The sequence below is a fragment of the Andrena cerasifolii genome, chromosome 2 (assembly GCF_050908995.1).
Source record: "Andrena cerasifolii isolate SP2316 chromosome 2, iyAndCera1_principal, whole genome shotgun sequence".
NCBI classification, from domain to species: domain Eukaryota; kingdom Metazoa; phylum Arthropoda; class Insecta; order Hymenoptera; family Andrenidae; genus Andrena; species Andrena cerasifolii.
In genome coordinates this window covers 12,077,990-12,092,986 of record NC_135119.1, presented here as the reverse complement: position 1 = coordinate 12,092,986, position 14,997 = coordinate 12,077,990, and the positions used below count along the sequence as shown (strand labels likewise).

The 14,997-nt window shown below is 43.5% G+C and overlaps 1 protein-coding gene across 4 annotated transcripts in view; it reads right to left on the bottom strand.

The window, feature by feature from the left end:
- LOC143378817 (uncharacterized) overlaps positions 1–14,997 on the bottom strand; it is a 224,597-nt gene that overhangs the window by 92,221 nt on the left and 117,379 nt on the right. The window contains exon 3 of one of the 4 annotated variants that reach the window (XM_076830816.1): positions 6,541–6,621. The exons of the other annotated variants lie outside the window; for them this stretch is intronic. Coding sequence (XP_076686931.1) covers positions 6,541–6,621 — 81 coding nt within the window. The remainder of the gene's footprint in view (positions 1–6,540; positions 6,622–14,997) is intronic. 4 annotated transcript variants of the gene reach the window in all.

Here is a 14,997-nt window from a genome sequence, read left to right as displayed (position 1 = left end):
CTAATTTAAGGTAGTTCCAATATTCTTCCTGATTTAGTGATCGCTTTGTCACTTCTTACAGAAACACGCGATTCGCTCGCGTTAACATAATTTTGGCGCTGTAACAGCCCTAAAATTTCTGCCGCAAAATCTAGAGTTCTTGGGGCAGAAATTCGTAGATGAATCCTCGGGATCTTCGAGCCACGATTTCTTAGGAACTTGGCGCTACAAGAGTAGATGAAGACGTCGCAGCGAAGAAGAGCAGACTTTTTCCCGCAGAGCAGAACAAATTAGCCAGAGGAGAAATTTACCACGCGGCACTGGCCTTCGCGCAAAGAGGGAAAAACGACGATCGCGGAAGAAGCTCTTTGTTTGCAAGAAAACAAGCGATCGCGGGCCGGAAATAATATTTCACCGGGAGAAGAAATAACGAGTGGCTCTCTTCGGGGGCAGGACACGCTCCATGTTCCTCTTGTTATGAGATTTTACGGCGGATGCGCACATTATAAGATTTTTGTGCGTGCGAGGAACGAGCAAGAAGCAGCGTGCAGTATATAAAGCGAACGGTAGGCCTCGGAGCAGCGTGTTTGCCAAGAAAACATCTCTTCCGGCGTACGAACGCGGGCACCGGGCCTTTCAGCAGCTTTTGCACAGTTCTTAAAGCAAATTGGCTGCCAAGGGCGGTTGCGAAGGATGAATGCAAATTGCAAACGCAAATTCGAGACCCGGCTAACGCAACATAATTGCACGGAGAACGTGGACTTTAATTCGATGCGTTATTCACTCGTTCCGTGATCATCGATCGTTAACAAGCGTATAAATTAAATTATTTACCTAATAAGTACAGTTTACACTCGAGCCAGTAACGACAGGCATGAAGTGTTCTTATGTTTTGAGAAAGAGCATAAAGAGGTAGAGATGGTGGACAATGTCCAGCGCCAAGTACTACCGTCCGTTTCTACGACCTTCGTGAATCCATTACTTTCGTCGCCTTGGGAGCGCCATCGACAGCGTCAAAACGCGGACGCGGAGGTATCACCCTTTGAATCTCCGCTCTCGATCGTCGGTAGAACAAGCGTGTGCCGATCGCGAAGGAATCGCGAAAAATGCGGTTGACACGGGCGGAAGGCCGCGTCCGACTGATTATTTCCAAGGATGCATCAGCCGTGTCCGAGATGGATGTATCTGCTGGATCTCTCCGGTTGGTTTGCGCTACGTCTCCATAGCCCGAAGGCCTTCGGTCTGACCTCTCGACCGGCAGGCGCGCAGGCTGCATAAAAGAGCCGGCCGACACGCGTCGAGCGGCGTCGTCCCCTTTGATTCGATAATAATTATCGTCCTCCGCGATAGAGACGAAAAGAGGGATATCCGTAAGTACGCGCGTGTACACGCCGGGAGGAAAGACAATAAAGCAATCTGCGACGCTCCAGGTGGAACGTTCCTTAATGGCGTCCAAAGCGGTCTAACCTCGAGTGCTGAACGGGATGCACGATGGCATCGTTATGCAGACGAACGGCGACGCGGCGAATCTTTTTTTTAATGCTAATCTTTGGGGATAGTTGTTGATGGTGGTTAGGGATTGCAATGTTACCGAATTTTTCAATTACCGGTAATTCGGTAAAATTTTTAATCAAAACCGGTTTACCGATAATTTACCGGTATTTTTTAAGGTTCAAAATATAAGAGTAAACATTACAAAAAAACTTTTTTTTAACTCTAATCGAGCATTATAAAAAATATATGGAAATAAAACTATTCTGAACATAAAATATAAAATGATATAATACAAAATAGATATGTTTGTATAACTATTGATAATATTTATTAATATGGATCGCCACCACGAAAACAATGAAAAGAATCTTAACTTACATACATAATTAAATATGTTTTATTTAACAATTCTTTTTATCAAATAAGCACGCAAAAACATACCTAATTCGTCTAAACTTTGGTCTCCTGATCGCTACCTAATTTTTGTACAAAATAATTCAGCCACGGATAAAGCGCTCTCAGATTCTATACTTGTTGGCCGGGTAGGTATTAAGAAATCATATGCCAGTCATAGTATATATTTTCTCCTTACTTTTTCTACTTGAAAATACGTCCATTTTTTCATGACTGATTCAGATTCTTAGTTTTCTTTTGGATCAGAGTTGGTTCTTCATGAGATACTTCGGTTTTCGTCTTTATTAGTAATTGAAGTGTTTTTTTTTACTGATAACGTAGTAGATGTCGATGGAATTACTGAACGCATATATGCGCTATATTGCTATATGTAATTTATCGAATTACCGGTAAAAATTTTAGGGTATTTCTCACGATTTACAATCCCTAATGGTGGTGGCGATTTGGAATCTTTTGACTGTTCCTCGTTGTTCTTTTTTTTATTTGGTAATGCTGTACAAGTGGATGTTACTGTGGAGGGAATTATAGATAGAAGAGATTTCGATTTTCCACCAACATGTTGAGAATTTTGTATTTTAACAGCCATGTGTGTGTGAATTTTGCCAAGTTTCAATTAAAATATCCCCTGTCCGGGGAAAAGGATGATTATAATGTAGGATCATGTTGAATTCAACACGGAATTCGTTACGCCTAATAAAACAGGCGGAGCAGAAAATTGCTAGTAATTTCAGTCGCGTGTTCGGTTTCGCTAAATTGCGGAAAATAAGCGACGCCATTATTCGCGCTGTTTTTAGCCGCTTCCAGCAGCCAAACGCGAGGAAACGATCAGCATCGGCTGCGACTCGATCCTCTTGACCTCGACGACAGAATAAAATTCCCAGGTGTCGATGGTATTTTTTCTGGAGAGAGTCGATGACACAGAAAGTCCTTAAATACCGCCACGAGCGACGATAATCGAAGAAAGGAAAATTATCGTACCGAAGGACGTCCGTAATTATGGGAATTGCAACGCGGATTATAGGCACTGCATTTGGAAGAACTGTCGGAGGGAAATTGAATTGAAAGAGCAGCGTTCCATCTATGCTGAAGCTGTAGAGATCCTTCCTTTGTTGCCCTACGCGATTCTCTATGAGTCCAGAGTCTCTGGCGGCGAAATTCCGTCTGGACGGAAGCGAAAAAACGAGCTGCACGTGCATCCGAAAACTCTTCAAGTAATCTCGACGAGGTCCGAGCGCGCCCAATAAATTCTCATCTCGTCAGCCGTTCCCCGAAAGAAACGAAGACGACCGAAGAATCCGCTGAAAAGATCCAGATTTACGATCGTCCAGCACGAAAGTCGAACCAGCCAGGAATATAAAAGTTCGCGACTATTTTTCCTCGTCCCATCGAACCATCCGCCGGAGCGTGGATGACTATTGCGTCGCCTCACGTTCGAGCCCGAAGGACAAGCCAACCATGGGGGGATGGGTTCTGCGCTGCTGATGGTCGCGAAAAAATCGGTTCTGCCGGTCGATTGCAAATTACCCGAGCGGAACCGTGCGGGACGGGGCGCAAGGAAGAAAGGGAGGAAGGAAGAAAGGAAGGATGGGTCCGTTTCGAAGTCAAAGGTCCGGCGGCGAAACGAAGGCTAAGCAAAGGGTAGGTTAGAATGATTGCACGGGATGCTTGGGAATTTACTGCGCCATAGAAGATCTCCCTGGGGCTGTTTTAGAATCGCCATTGCGGTGCGATACGCGCTCAGAGAAGTGACGCGACCGTGCTATGAGAATTGGTGAAACGTATAGCCACCTATACATAGGTACCTTGCTCTGTCTCTATTGTCGTTTCGCTTTTTTTTTCAATCGATCACGTAATGCTGCTCTTTATACACTGCATTCCACTTTAGAGCGGACTCGTTCCGCGCAAATCGGTAGGGGCGTAGGTCCGCTCTTATATGGAATGGAGTGTAGAATTTAACCAGCATAGCAGTTTATTACTGGGTACATAAGCTTGAGGGGTTAAGGTACGTTTACACGAAGACACTTTTGTGTTTAGATCAAGTGTATACGACACTCAAAAAAATTTCCGGAAGACTGGAAACTGCCTAGAGCAGTCCGCGACACTGAATTTGACTGCTGATTTTTTTTGCAGCTAGAGCTAGACTGAAGACGCTGCAACTAGCTCTAGCTAGACACAAAAGACACTTCATCTAGACACAAAAGTGTCGTCGTGTATACGTGCCTTTAGACCACCTTGGCCAGGTCAAGAAATATCGCATCTTTGTGAATTTATTTCTAAGGCAAAAACACTTTTATCGATAAAATTTTTTCAATGAAGATAAGGACATCTTTGAATAATATAAACAATTTTTTTTTCAAATATCAAAACATTCCGAAAATTTTAAATGCTTTTTTCTCAAAACCACGTTTACCGAAACGGTGTACACTGTAATTTGGGTAACACTCTATGGATCTTCATACAATTTTGCACAGATGTTCTTAAATGTATTATTTACCGCCCGACCATGATTTTTTTCGATATTTTATTTTTTACCTGACTTAGCGGTAAAGAAAGTCCATTTTCTTACATACGAAAATGAGGTTTTTACTTCAAAGTGTAGCTATTTTGTTATTTTCCAAGCAATCGAAAAAATTGACCGTCGGACGATAGAGAATATATTTAAGAACACGTGTGCAAAAAAAAATATAAAAATCCATACAGTTTTACTCAAATTACAGCGTACACCGTTTCGGAAAACGTGTTTCGAGAAAAATGCATTTAAAATTTTCGGAATGATTTGATATTTGAAAGAAAAAAATTGTATATATTATTCAAAGATGTCTCTACCTTCATTGACAAATTTTTATCGATAAAAGTGTTTTTGTCACTTAGAAATAAATTCCCAAAGATGCGATATTTCTTGACCTGGCCAAGGTGGTCAAACCCCTTAATATTTTAAAATTATCCGACCTCTTCATCCCACCTTCCATTTCCTCATCCCCTCTACCAACCACTCCTCGATGAAAGGAATACGAACTGCATTATGATCCTCCTTTCCGCACTCAATCTCCATCGATGCTAAACCGATAATTCCCTCAGCTTTCTAACGATCATCTCTTACTTCTAATTAACCATTCGCGTTTGAACGCACCGATACGAGGGAATCGGCCGTGGCTCCCAGCGTAATTTCGTAATACGCGAATCGCTGAGATGCAAATGTTATTAGAAAGTAGCCGAGCCACGGGTCGTTCCCCAGCGAATCGTGTCGCGCGACAGAAGTTGGCTCGGCTCGGCGAAAGGATGCGCGTAATTGCGACGGGACACCCACACGCCAGCCACCCTCGCCCGTCGACGTCGCGGCCAATTTCGCGGCGGCTCTAAACGTCGCGATAAATCGTAATTAATATCCTGTCCGGTTGCGCCGATTTTACGAGCTTCCGCGTAACGCTAACAACGCGATAGATAATGGACGCCGTTCGACAATAAATTGAATGGACGCGACGCCGGAAAGTCCGCCTCGATCGCTTTAAGGAATGCGTCGATGCGCTATCGCACAAAAAAAATGTATTTGGTTGGAATAGCGAAAAGAATAGTAAAGGTCGATTTTTAAACTTTTTTTTGCGAGCTTGTAATGAAAATTCAAAAAAAAAACGTTTGTAGATCGCGAAAATTCCCGAAGTCAGCGATTTTCGACCTTATTCTGCGATCTTTTAACGTTTGTAGCTCGGAGCAACGTTAACCGATTGTGATGAAATTTTAGGCACGTATACAACTTACTGCAATCTACAAACGCTTTTTTTAACTTTCATTACAAGCTCACAAAAAAAAGTTTAAAAATCGACCTTTACTATTATTTTCGCTATTCCAACCAAATACATTTTTTTTCAAAACGACGAAACGCGCCAGTTAGCAAACTAATCCTTCTAGCTTCTCAAAGAAACTCAAGTTGTTTGGACCAATTCTAAAAAAGTTATGTGATTTTAAAAAGTGTCCGAATATTAATGCTAGTCACTGTACATAACATATGGAAACGCGCACGCAGAGACGACTGGACAACGATCAGTCGTTCAGTCGGCGGGCACCTGCGACTGTTTCGGATTTTTAAGTCGGCCGACTCTCACAGGATTTGCGCACGACTGTCGTACGACTTAAAGTCGCATGTGTCTTCTTTTCGAGACTGGCGTGGACGGGCTAAGCGTGGCCCAGTCAGCTAGTCTGACGCGAGCGATCGACAGAACCACGTCGATATTATTATTTTACCCAAACTAAAAGCCTACAATTTTGATTTACATTTTTATATTTAAGTTTCAATTGTATCCTTTCAATATTCACTGTCAAATTGGCTATTATCTTCATTCTATATTAAGAAATATAAGTTGTTTTAAACACCGGTCGCGGTAGGAATAGGTATACATGAAGCGTCGCTAGGTTTAGTGTTAAGGGAATGTATCTGGCGTTTCTGCACTAGTACTAATACGCTTTAATGAAAAATAGCTTCTTCTGTGTGACCTACCTCTATAAATTCGTACCTTGGTAAATAGTAAGTGTGTAGATTTGCAGTGCAGGGTGATACTTTGCAGTTCTGAAACATTAAGCTTGTGGAGGAAGGTCTAAAGAACAGGATGCCACTTTTCGTTACAAGGTGACATGCGGTAACAATGAACGATAACTCACGACAATTATGTAACCCCACGCGCTTCCGCGATGGGTGCTCGAAATCTGTAACAGTTCCTACAGCAATGAAACGCTTCATACCTGGAACAAAGAAGCAAATGCTGTGTTGGAGCAAGTACGTACAACGAAGCAACGTTTCTAATACATTATCATAATGCACTGTGCGCTGAAATAATTCCTGCCACGTAGTTACAGCGTTCGCGTCTAGCATTTAGACAGTTGGAAAGAAAAACAGGCTTCGTTACAACGATACACCCATGCACTTTCGCGTTGGATACGCCACGCTTCGTCATACAGAAGAATGTCGATATATCTCTCGCTAGGCTGCAAACAGCCACCTGCGCGGCAATGAGAGACTGGAGTATTCACGCGACACAGGATAAGGATAATTAATTGGGGAGCAACGTGCTGGAAAAACCGTCCCCAACCTCGATTACCATATCACTATTCAGGCCTGAGTAAATTGAGTTGCATGCAACTTAACAAGAAAACCTTTCTACCTTATCATTCCATTATTGTAACAAGTGTCAACGAAGGGCGAACTAAAACACTTGCAGTGCTCGAGTGTTTCACAGATTTCAGAATCCCAGCAACAAGGGCAGTTTTCCAAAAGTGGAACACTTATATCTATCGTCTTTACATACGCCTGAACCATCGAACAAAGCATCTTTGAAAACCGCAGAGGGTCTCCATTACGCCTATCGAAGATAATTCTATTCTGCCGCGCAGTTCGCAGCTGCAGCAAGACATACGATCGCGGGGGTATCGCGTCAAAGGGTTTTCCAGCAGGAAAGCGCGGCTGGACGCGTCCGCTGTTAATGGCGTTATTAAGAGGATCCCGGCGGAGGGAGCGTGACGCGCAGGTGCGTACAGGGCGTTGCAAAAGGTGCAACGCGACCGCCGACGATTTTATCGAAGCCATGGAAACCTGTTAGAAGAAGTGTTATTGCGATGCGCCGGTGTATCTGTGTGTACGATCGCTAATAAATTCCAACAACTCTGAGCCGCGCGGCCTCTCTCATTTTCCACAGCTACGATGCACCATCTCTTTCTCGTTCTCTTTATTCGCGCCTCCGTATCCCTTTATCTCCCAATCTGATCCACGATTGAGTCCGTGCCACGTAATATCAAGCCGAATGTGTCTTCATACATTCCAAATATCGGATATGGTACCGCTTATCCCTCCCGTTCCGTCGCGTACCTCTGCCATTTTGTCTCGTAATACAGTCCGCCGACTGAATCTGTGTTCTGTTAATTCCGACGCAAATCTGTCTACCGGTTCTAAGATTCCACTACTATTCAGGGCCCGGTCTATGGGGGGGGCAAGCAGGGCAACTGCCCGGAGCGGCAAAATTGGTAGAAAGAGAAAATTAAAATCAATAGCACTAATGAAAATGTAAAACATTTTGAAAAAGCGGTAAAAAAGTAGGTAATGCGTGTTTAAATTTAGTATCAAACTTATAAATTGTTTTTTACTGATTTTTTTTAAATAGTTTAGAAGAGTTGCGTTCTATATTTAAAAAAGAATTAAATATTAAAACCGACTTCAAAGAAATAAAAATGCACTACAAATTTAACCTACGACTCTCACATTTTTTAAGTTGACGCTAGATTTACACGATGCAAATGATGAGGCGCCGATTTAAAAAATATGAGACTCGTACGTTAAATTTTTAGTGCATTTTTATTTTTTTGAAGTCGATTTAATTTTTTTTTTTAATTCTTTATTTTTTAACTTTATAGTAGTTAAAATTTTATTTATTTTTAACTTTCTAGTTTTATATATAGTGACACAACATGCTGAGGAGATATGCGCGTACGTACATAAGATAATAATAATTAGATAACAATAGTGTTTATTATTAACCAGAACTGGCAAAATATTGGGCCAATATTGGTGCAGTGTATGCAGGGCCGGCGCGAGGATGGTTGGCGCCCCCAAATTGTTGCACCGGTTTTCTATTTAATGTTTTTCCTTTACGGAGTACAGTATAAAAAATAATTATATTTACATTTTGTTTATGTGGGTGTTGGATTCTTTTATTACTAAGCGTGCGATATATGTATGTTTTTTTAGCGCCCCCTTCAGCTGGCACCCTTATGCAGCGCATAACTTGCATAATGGGTTCCGCCGGCCCTGAGTGTGTGATGGGACCACCGGGGAATCGCGCTCTTTCGAATAAAAAAAAGATCATCAAAATCGGTCCATATGCTGAGGAGTTGTGCGGGAACAAACATAAAAAAAAATATACAAGTCGAATCTATAACCTCCTCCTTTTTGAAGTCGGTTAAAAATAGGTACCTACCACCTCCCTATACCTCTATTCCATTCTGTTTTTCTACTGTTCTTTTTATGAATATCATTTTTTTTATAAAACAAAAGGCTTTTGTTATTCAACAAATACCTACGAAAAATTCCACTCACTGTGATAAACTATATTTTAAAATAGCATTGATCGGTGAAAGAGCTGGATCGAGCCCTGCTCGTACTCCAGAAATCGAATGGAAAGGGTTAAGGAGAGTGTAGGTATCCTGAGGCAGCAGAATATTCATATCTAAATATCCTGCACTGGTTCCCTTAGTATATCTAAATTGCACATGAACTAGTTTAATTTATAGCTACAGAACGTTCCATTTCGCGGTGATAACACCCCCAGAAGCGTTCGTCATGTACCAGCACTTAGCAGCTTCGATGCAGGTTAATTACCCTCCCCTATTCCTTCGAATGAAAATTTAAATATCGATAAACCCGAACGAACGTTTGCATCGCTATTCTCGGTAATTACCATCCCAGATATAGAGCTATAAATACACGCTCGGCGAGACGGTTCGCCCGGTATTACGTTTCAATTAAAATCGTCCTATCTTCGCGCAATCCCGAGGTACACGTTTCGAGGGGAAACTTACACCGCGGTCCCCTGAATAATCTCGTAACTCTTATTTTTCCGGGAACACAGAGCCAGCTGATGCTTCTATTAAGTTTGATTAATAACGAAGAACGGTCCCCATTAGGCGCCGGCAACATAATGCCACGGAAAAATCGCACCTGTTTCATTAAGCCTCGATCCCTCGATCGCCGCTCGCGAGCTGGTTTCAAGGTGAACCTATCGGGGATGCGCTCGATCTCTTTTTCTCGTTGAAAACGATTACCAGGCCAGCTCGCGATCTGCGTTTCACGTACACACATACGTAACGAATCCTTATCGAGATACGAAATTCTCCTTTTTTAAACAAAATATATATATATAATTAACAATCTAATAAAAAAAAACTTTAATTGTCGTTTCTTTGTTTTACAGGTAGGGTTTTATGTTTGTAAATAGTGTAAATATTATGTTGAAGTGTTAAATAAACTCAAACTTTGTTTTACAGAGCAACACAACATTGGTTATTTTGTCAGAAATTTCCTAAATATTAGAGTTGATCTTATAAAACAAAGTTTGAGTTTATTTAACACTTCAACATAATATTTACACTATTTACAAACATAAAACCCTACCTGTAAAACAAAGAAACGACAATTAAAGTTTTTTTTCTATTAGATTGTCAATTTCCTTATTATCTGTCTTTTACAATTACGATTTCTATTTAACTTTACACAGTACGTAAGTTTCTTAGCACGTGTCTTTTATCATACTTAACCTACCACTCCAAACCCAGCCGCGTGGGACGATCAGTGGTTTTCCCTCGGAGCGTGGCAAATTTAAATTGAGAAAGTATACTTTTCTTACATATATATATAAAACAGTGGACGCTGGGATTCCATCGCATCCTTATCCCTCGAGTCTCCTTTCCCTCGGGAACACTGCTGCATCGTTATTGCCGGTTGCTTGAATCGATGCTTTAAAATTGATACCTGAAGACTATCTTCCATTCCTATATCGTATTTACTCCAAAAGACGTCGTCACTGAAGGCTGAATATAAAATCCCCTACAACCTCAGCGATCTTCGTGCCACTGCCTTTGGTTTACACGTTCCCCCGAAGCTTTAATTAATCGTTCCCGCCGAGGACAGAATTAACAGATAGGCGGATATATTTATGAAGACATCGGCGCGCTTTTTTTTCCACGCTGGGAACGCCGATAAGGGGGAGGTTCGATCGGGGGCGTGGGAGGTGAATGAAGAAACCACGAGTCGAGTGTGTCGATATGATTTGTTGCTCGCCTCCTGCCTGGCCGATGCCGGAGAACAAAACGTAATTTACACTTTGAGAGTCGAGCTGCGCGGCTGGCCAGTGTTGCGTGCAGTTGTCGGATGAAAAGGAACCTGCCGAGGTTCCTCCACACCTGGTCAACGATTTTGCGGATCCACGCGACAGACAAATAAATCAAAAGTCCTGCTGAATACGAGGACTGTCGTGTTTATTAGCCGGTATGATTACCGTACCACTTGACACCTTCGGCAACAATGGGATCCGTTGCAAAAAACGGGGCAACGTCCTACGTCCCTTATTCGCAGGTTTTTTCAACTGCACATATATCAACGTTTAGCAACGCCACCAGACCGTCTTAGGAATGACGATCCCGCAACGAGGCGTCCTACTTCTCGTCCAAGCGATCATTGAGCAAGCATCGAGTTAATCTCCACGGAATCGTGAAGCACGGCTACCTCCTAGCTTCGCTTCTACTACAATGAACCGCTCGCTGCGGTATCGATGTCTCCACTGCCAGCAAGAGGACTTGGATCAATAAAGGACTCGCTTATGTGTCCGCTAGATCTGCGAGCCAGTAGTATTCGCTGTATTTCATAATTGACCGTCTTGGAAGCTGTAAAAGCAACGGGACAAACGTGTAAAATATGTGAGAGGAAGCTGGTTCTGAGATAGGGTTTGTTATTCCCATTAGAATTCTGAATACTCGATCGTTTGCCGTGGAAGACGCAGAGAAAAAGTAATACCGTAAAGGTGTCTCAGGGACAGAATCCACAGGCATCGCGACCCACTTCCAAGGCAGGCGTTGTTCGAAGTACCGTAAACCTCGGCAAAACTGATAAAACCAGGTTTCAGAGATGAGCTCGGGCCTCTATGCTCCTCTCTGCAGCTGCGAACTCGGTTTACAGTTACTTGGCCTGCCTGTGTAAGAGACGTTCAACCCGTGTGTATACAAGAATGTCGCGTTATCGGGGACTGATATCAGCCGTTAAGGAGGATGAACCTGCACGGATGCTCAGATACCCCTTTTACTATCCACAGTCGAGCTCGTGCAATGGGAGGATGTATTAGAAGCAGCGTAGAATTCTTTGAGTTTTTGCGCAGAGGGCAGTTAATATTATTTACCGCAAGCAAAGAAATGTTATAGGCACTACAAATTTCTAGCTAAATGAAGTCTAGATAGAGGAATACCTGTAGTAGTTTAATTAAAGAAATCATGAATTTCTAGTAAGCTTTGGGGATTGTCATTGCGGCAAGCAATGAGCAGAAAATGTCAAATGGAATTCTGTAAAATTTTCCACAAGATATAAATTGAATTTTGTAACTCTCCAGACGTTAACTAAGAATTTCGATGCTCCCACAGGTGGCACGGCAGTTGTACCCTTTACGATTGCACGATCCAGCGTTCGTGCTTCAACTTCCTTCGCAGTAAATCCCACTTTCGCCTCTCGAACGTCAATTTCCACGTCTCTTGCGCGCTGGACCGAGTTTCATGCAAATGGAACTGGGTTTCGTTGCAGACGTCCTCGTACGACGTACTCCGGCGCGAGCTTGAAGGAGATGGACACAGCTGCACGTGACTTCCTGCAACGTACAAGACGCAGCACGATCACAATCGCAACGTGGGCGTCTCGTGGCTTTCACTCAACAATACACCATTGCGTACAGTAATTGGTATACACGGTGATCGTCGGTGGACGTCTGACTGAATAGAAATGTCCAATTTTGCAGTGGTAAGAACTTATTACCGCCTGCCTGGCGTGCCCATCGTGTTTTCGTAGAACTTCGGCTGAGATTGTTTGGGCAAATAACGTGACCTGTGCTGCAACTTCGAACGAGCAGTGTAGGTGTACGTGTTAATCAATTCCACAAAGTCATTTATAATTTAGACGGAGACCATAAATTTTAATGGCCATAGTGGTAATAAGCTTGTTTCCACCATCCTATGGCGCGCGCGAGAGTAACGATCCTGTGCGATCAATCGCGAGGAGAATGCAATTTCGTTTGCTTAAATACTTCAGAATAGTATTATAAAGATAAATCTATTTAATTACATTTTCTGTCCGCTTCACTTTCGAAGAACGCCGCTTTTCATTTTACCTCGTTGTCTTGCTAATAAATCTGCACGATACGAATCTTAATTTTCCAGTATTAATTTATAGATTTAGCACCTCGCGCTACACGCTTAGAATTGAGAACCTTGCAGCAACAGGGGTGCAGCTCCATCTCTACCAACACCGAGTAGATTATAAAAAAACTGTTTATAAAATTATTGCTTTGACTTAACATTGAAAAGAGAACACTAATTGAAAAATATATATTTTCACGCAACAAGTAGTTAGTGAGTTCAGAGGTTTTTATTTCTTTTTTGCGAATTTTTCAAATCTGGAGCTGCCCAGAACAAAAATATTGCATAAAATAGCAAAGCCGGATATCCTACGACAAGCTAAGCTATGTTATGCGATGCTTTGCTATGCCATGCTACGTTTTAAAAAAATTAGCTTCAATACATTCTTACAAAACCGTTTCCACCAAAAGCCAAGCTAAAACATAGCACAGCATAGCGTAGCTTAGCTTAGTTTCCAGGTGGATTCCTGGCTTAATGAATGCAGGGTTGAGAATTTGCAATCAATGTGCACCGAACGATGTACATTTTTTTTACGCGTAATAACACGTCGTAACTCAAAAACTAGAGTTAAACCCTTGCTGCAAGGTCCTCAGTTCCCGAGTTTCAAAGAAATTACCCCGATTCCATGCAACTGACAACTTTCACGCGCTTCCCACCAAAACCACGGTGAATAATTTTACGAGGCAGCACAGAATGCATACACCGTAAACTGCCTAAAATACTGATCATCCTCTCGCAGTATCTCGCTTCTGGCACCATGGCTACTGTCAGTTCTATTAACCAAACCCAAGCAACTACCACCGTCACGCGTCAAATAATTCCTCGTTACAGGCAACTTTTCGCGAACGGGAAAATCAAGCACAGGCCCCGCAAAGGTCCCATCGAGAGCGTGGCGTCAGGCAACGGCTAACCCTCCTAGGGGCATCGTTCGCCAACAACGTGCTGGGGCTCCCCGCGAAGGGACGCCTGAAAACGGTGGAAAAAAAAAGGAGAACGGCCAAGTGCTTTTCAATAAAACTTATAGTCCTTATAAACCACGGGCCCCGGACGGCTCGGCGGCGCGCGGCCTGCACGCAAGGGGTACGAACATGCACTTTATAATAATAGTAAAAATGACGACGGCAGCGGCGCGGCGGCGCGCAGCATGCGAACTTGCATGCAAATGGATTGCAGGTAGGCTCGTAGGTACACCTCCCCGTGTGCGACACGAATATATATTTATATATACGTTGCTCGGTACCGACGCGTATTTCACCGGGCTACCAGGCGGTTCGACGCGTCTTTCACTCCCCCGGTGGCTTCTCTCCCCCGTCGCAAACGGCCCGGCCGGGCCAGCTTTATGCACCGATTATTGAAATAATTGTAACGCCCACAGCCGTCGCGCGCCAACACCGCAAACGAGGCTTTATGGCGTAATTATTGTCCAGCGAATGCCGCCGCTCGATCTTTACGATCGCGTTATTCATGCTGGGACCGCGAACGAGGCTCGCTCTGTCCAGGCTTCTGTCGCAAAACTCGAGCGCCCTTGATTCACGAGTTTGCTAGAGAGATGTCCCTTTGTGATTCCTAAGGCCCGTTCCACACCATCGGTCCGGTCACGGCCCGGTCTCGATCAAAATCATATCCGTGAGCGTCCACACTAACAAGTCGGACGGCTGTGGACGCTCAGGGATGTGATTTCGATCGGGACCGGACCGGGACCGAACCGATAGTGCGGATCTGGCCTAATTCTTCCGCCGTCAACGCTTATGCGCGCCGATGGACAAGTAGAATCAGCCGATGATAGGCAGACGCACCGGCCAAGCCGTGCTCGATCTCACGCCTACGAATCTTACAAATCGATTATCTCCGATAAAAGGCCTCCACGAAGAGATTTCACTCTACATTCTCCATTTACTATTGCGCGAAATGCCGTCCGTGTACGAACTATGCGAAACATCGGTATTTGCATATCGAGCCCCCTCGTAGCTCGGATTTACCGCAGTAATCCTCGAAAAGTGCCCAGCCCTTTGTTGTTAAAATCCATCCCAACCCCCGGCTATCGGCGGAAAGTGTATTTCACGGGTGATCCTGAACTATGTTACATAAATAGCGCGGCATACGCGTATTGTAGCGATCGGCTTCTGGAACTACAGGCGCATTCAGGCGACAGCACAATATGGGACAGACCGCGAATGC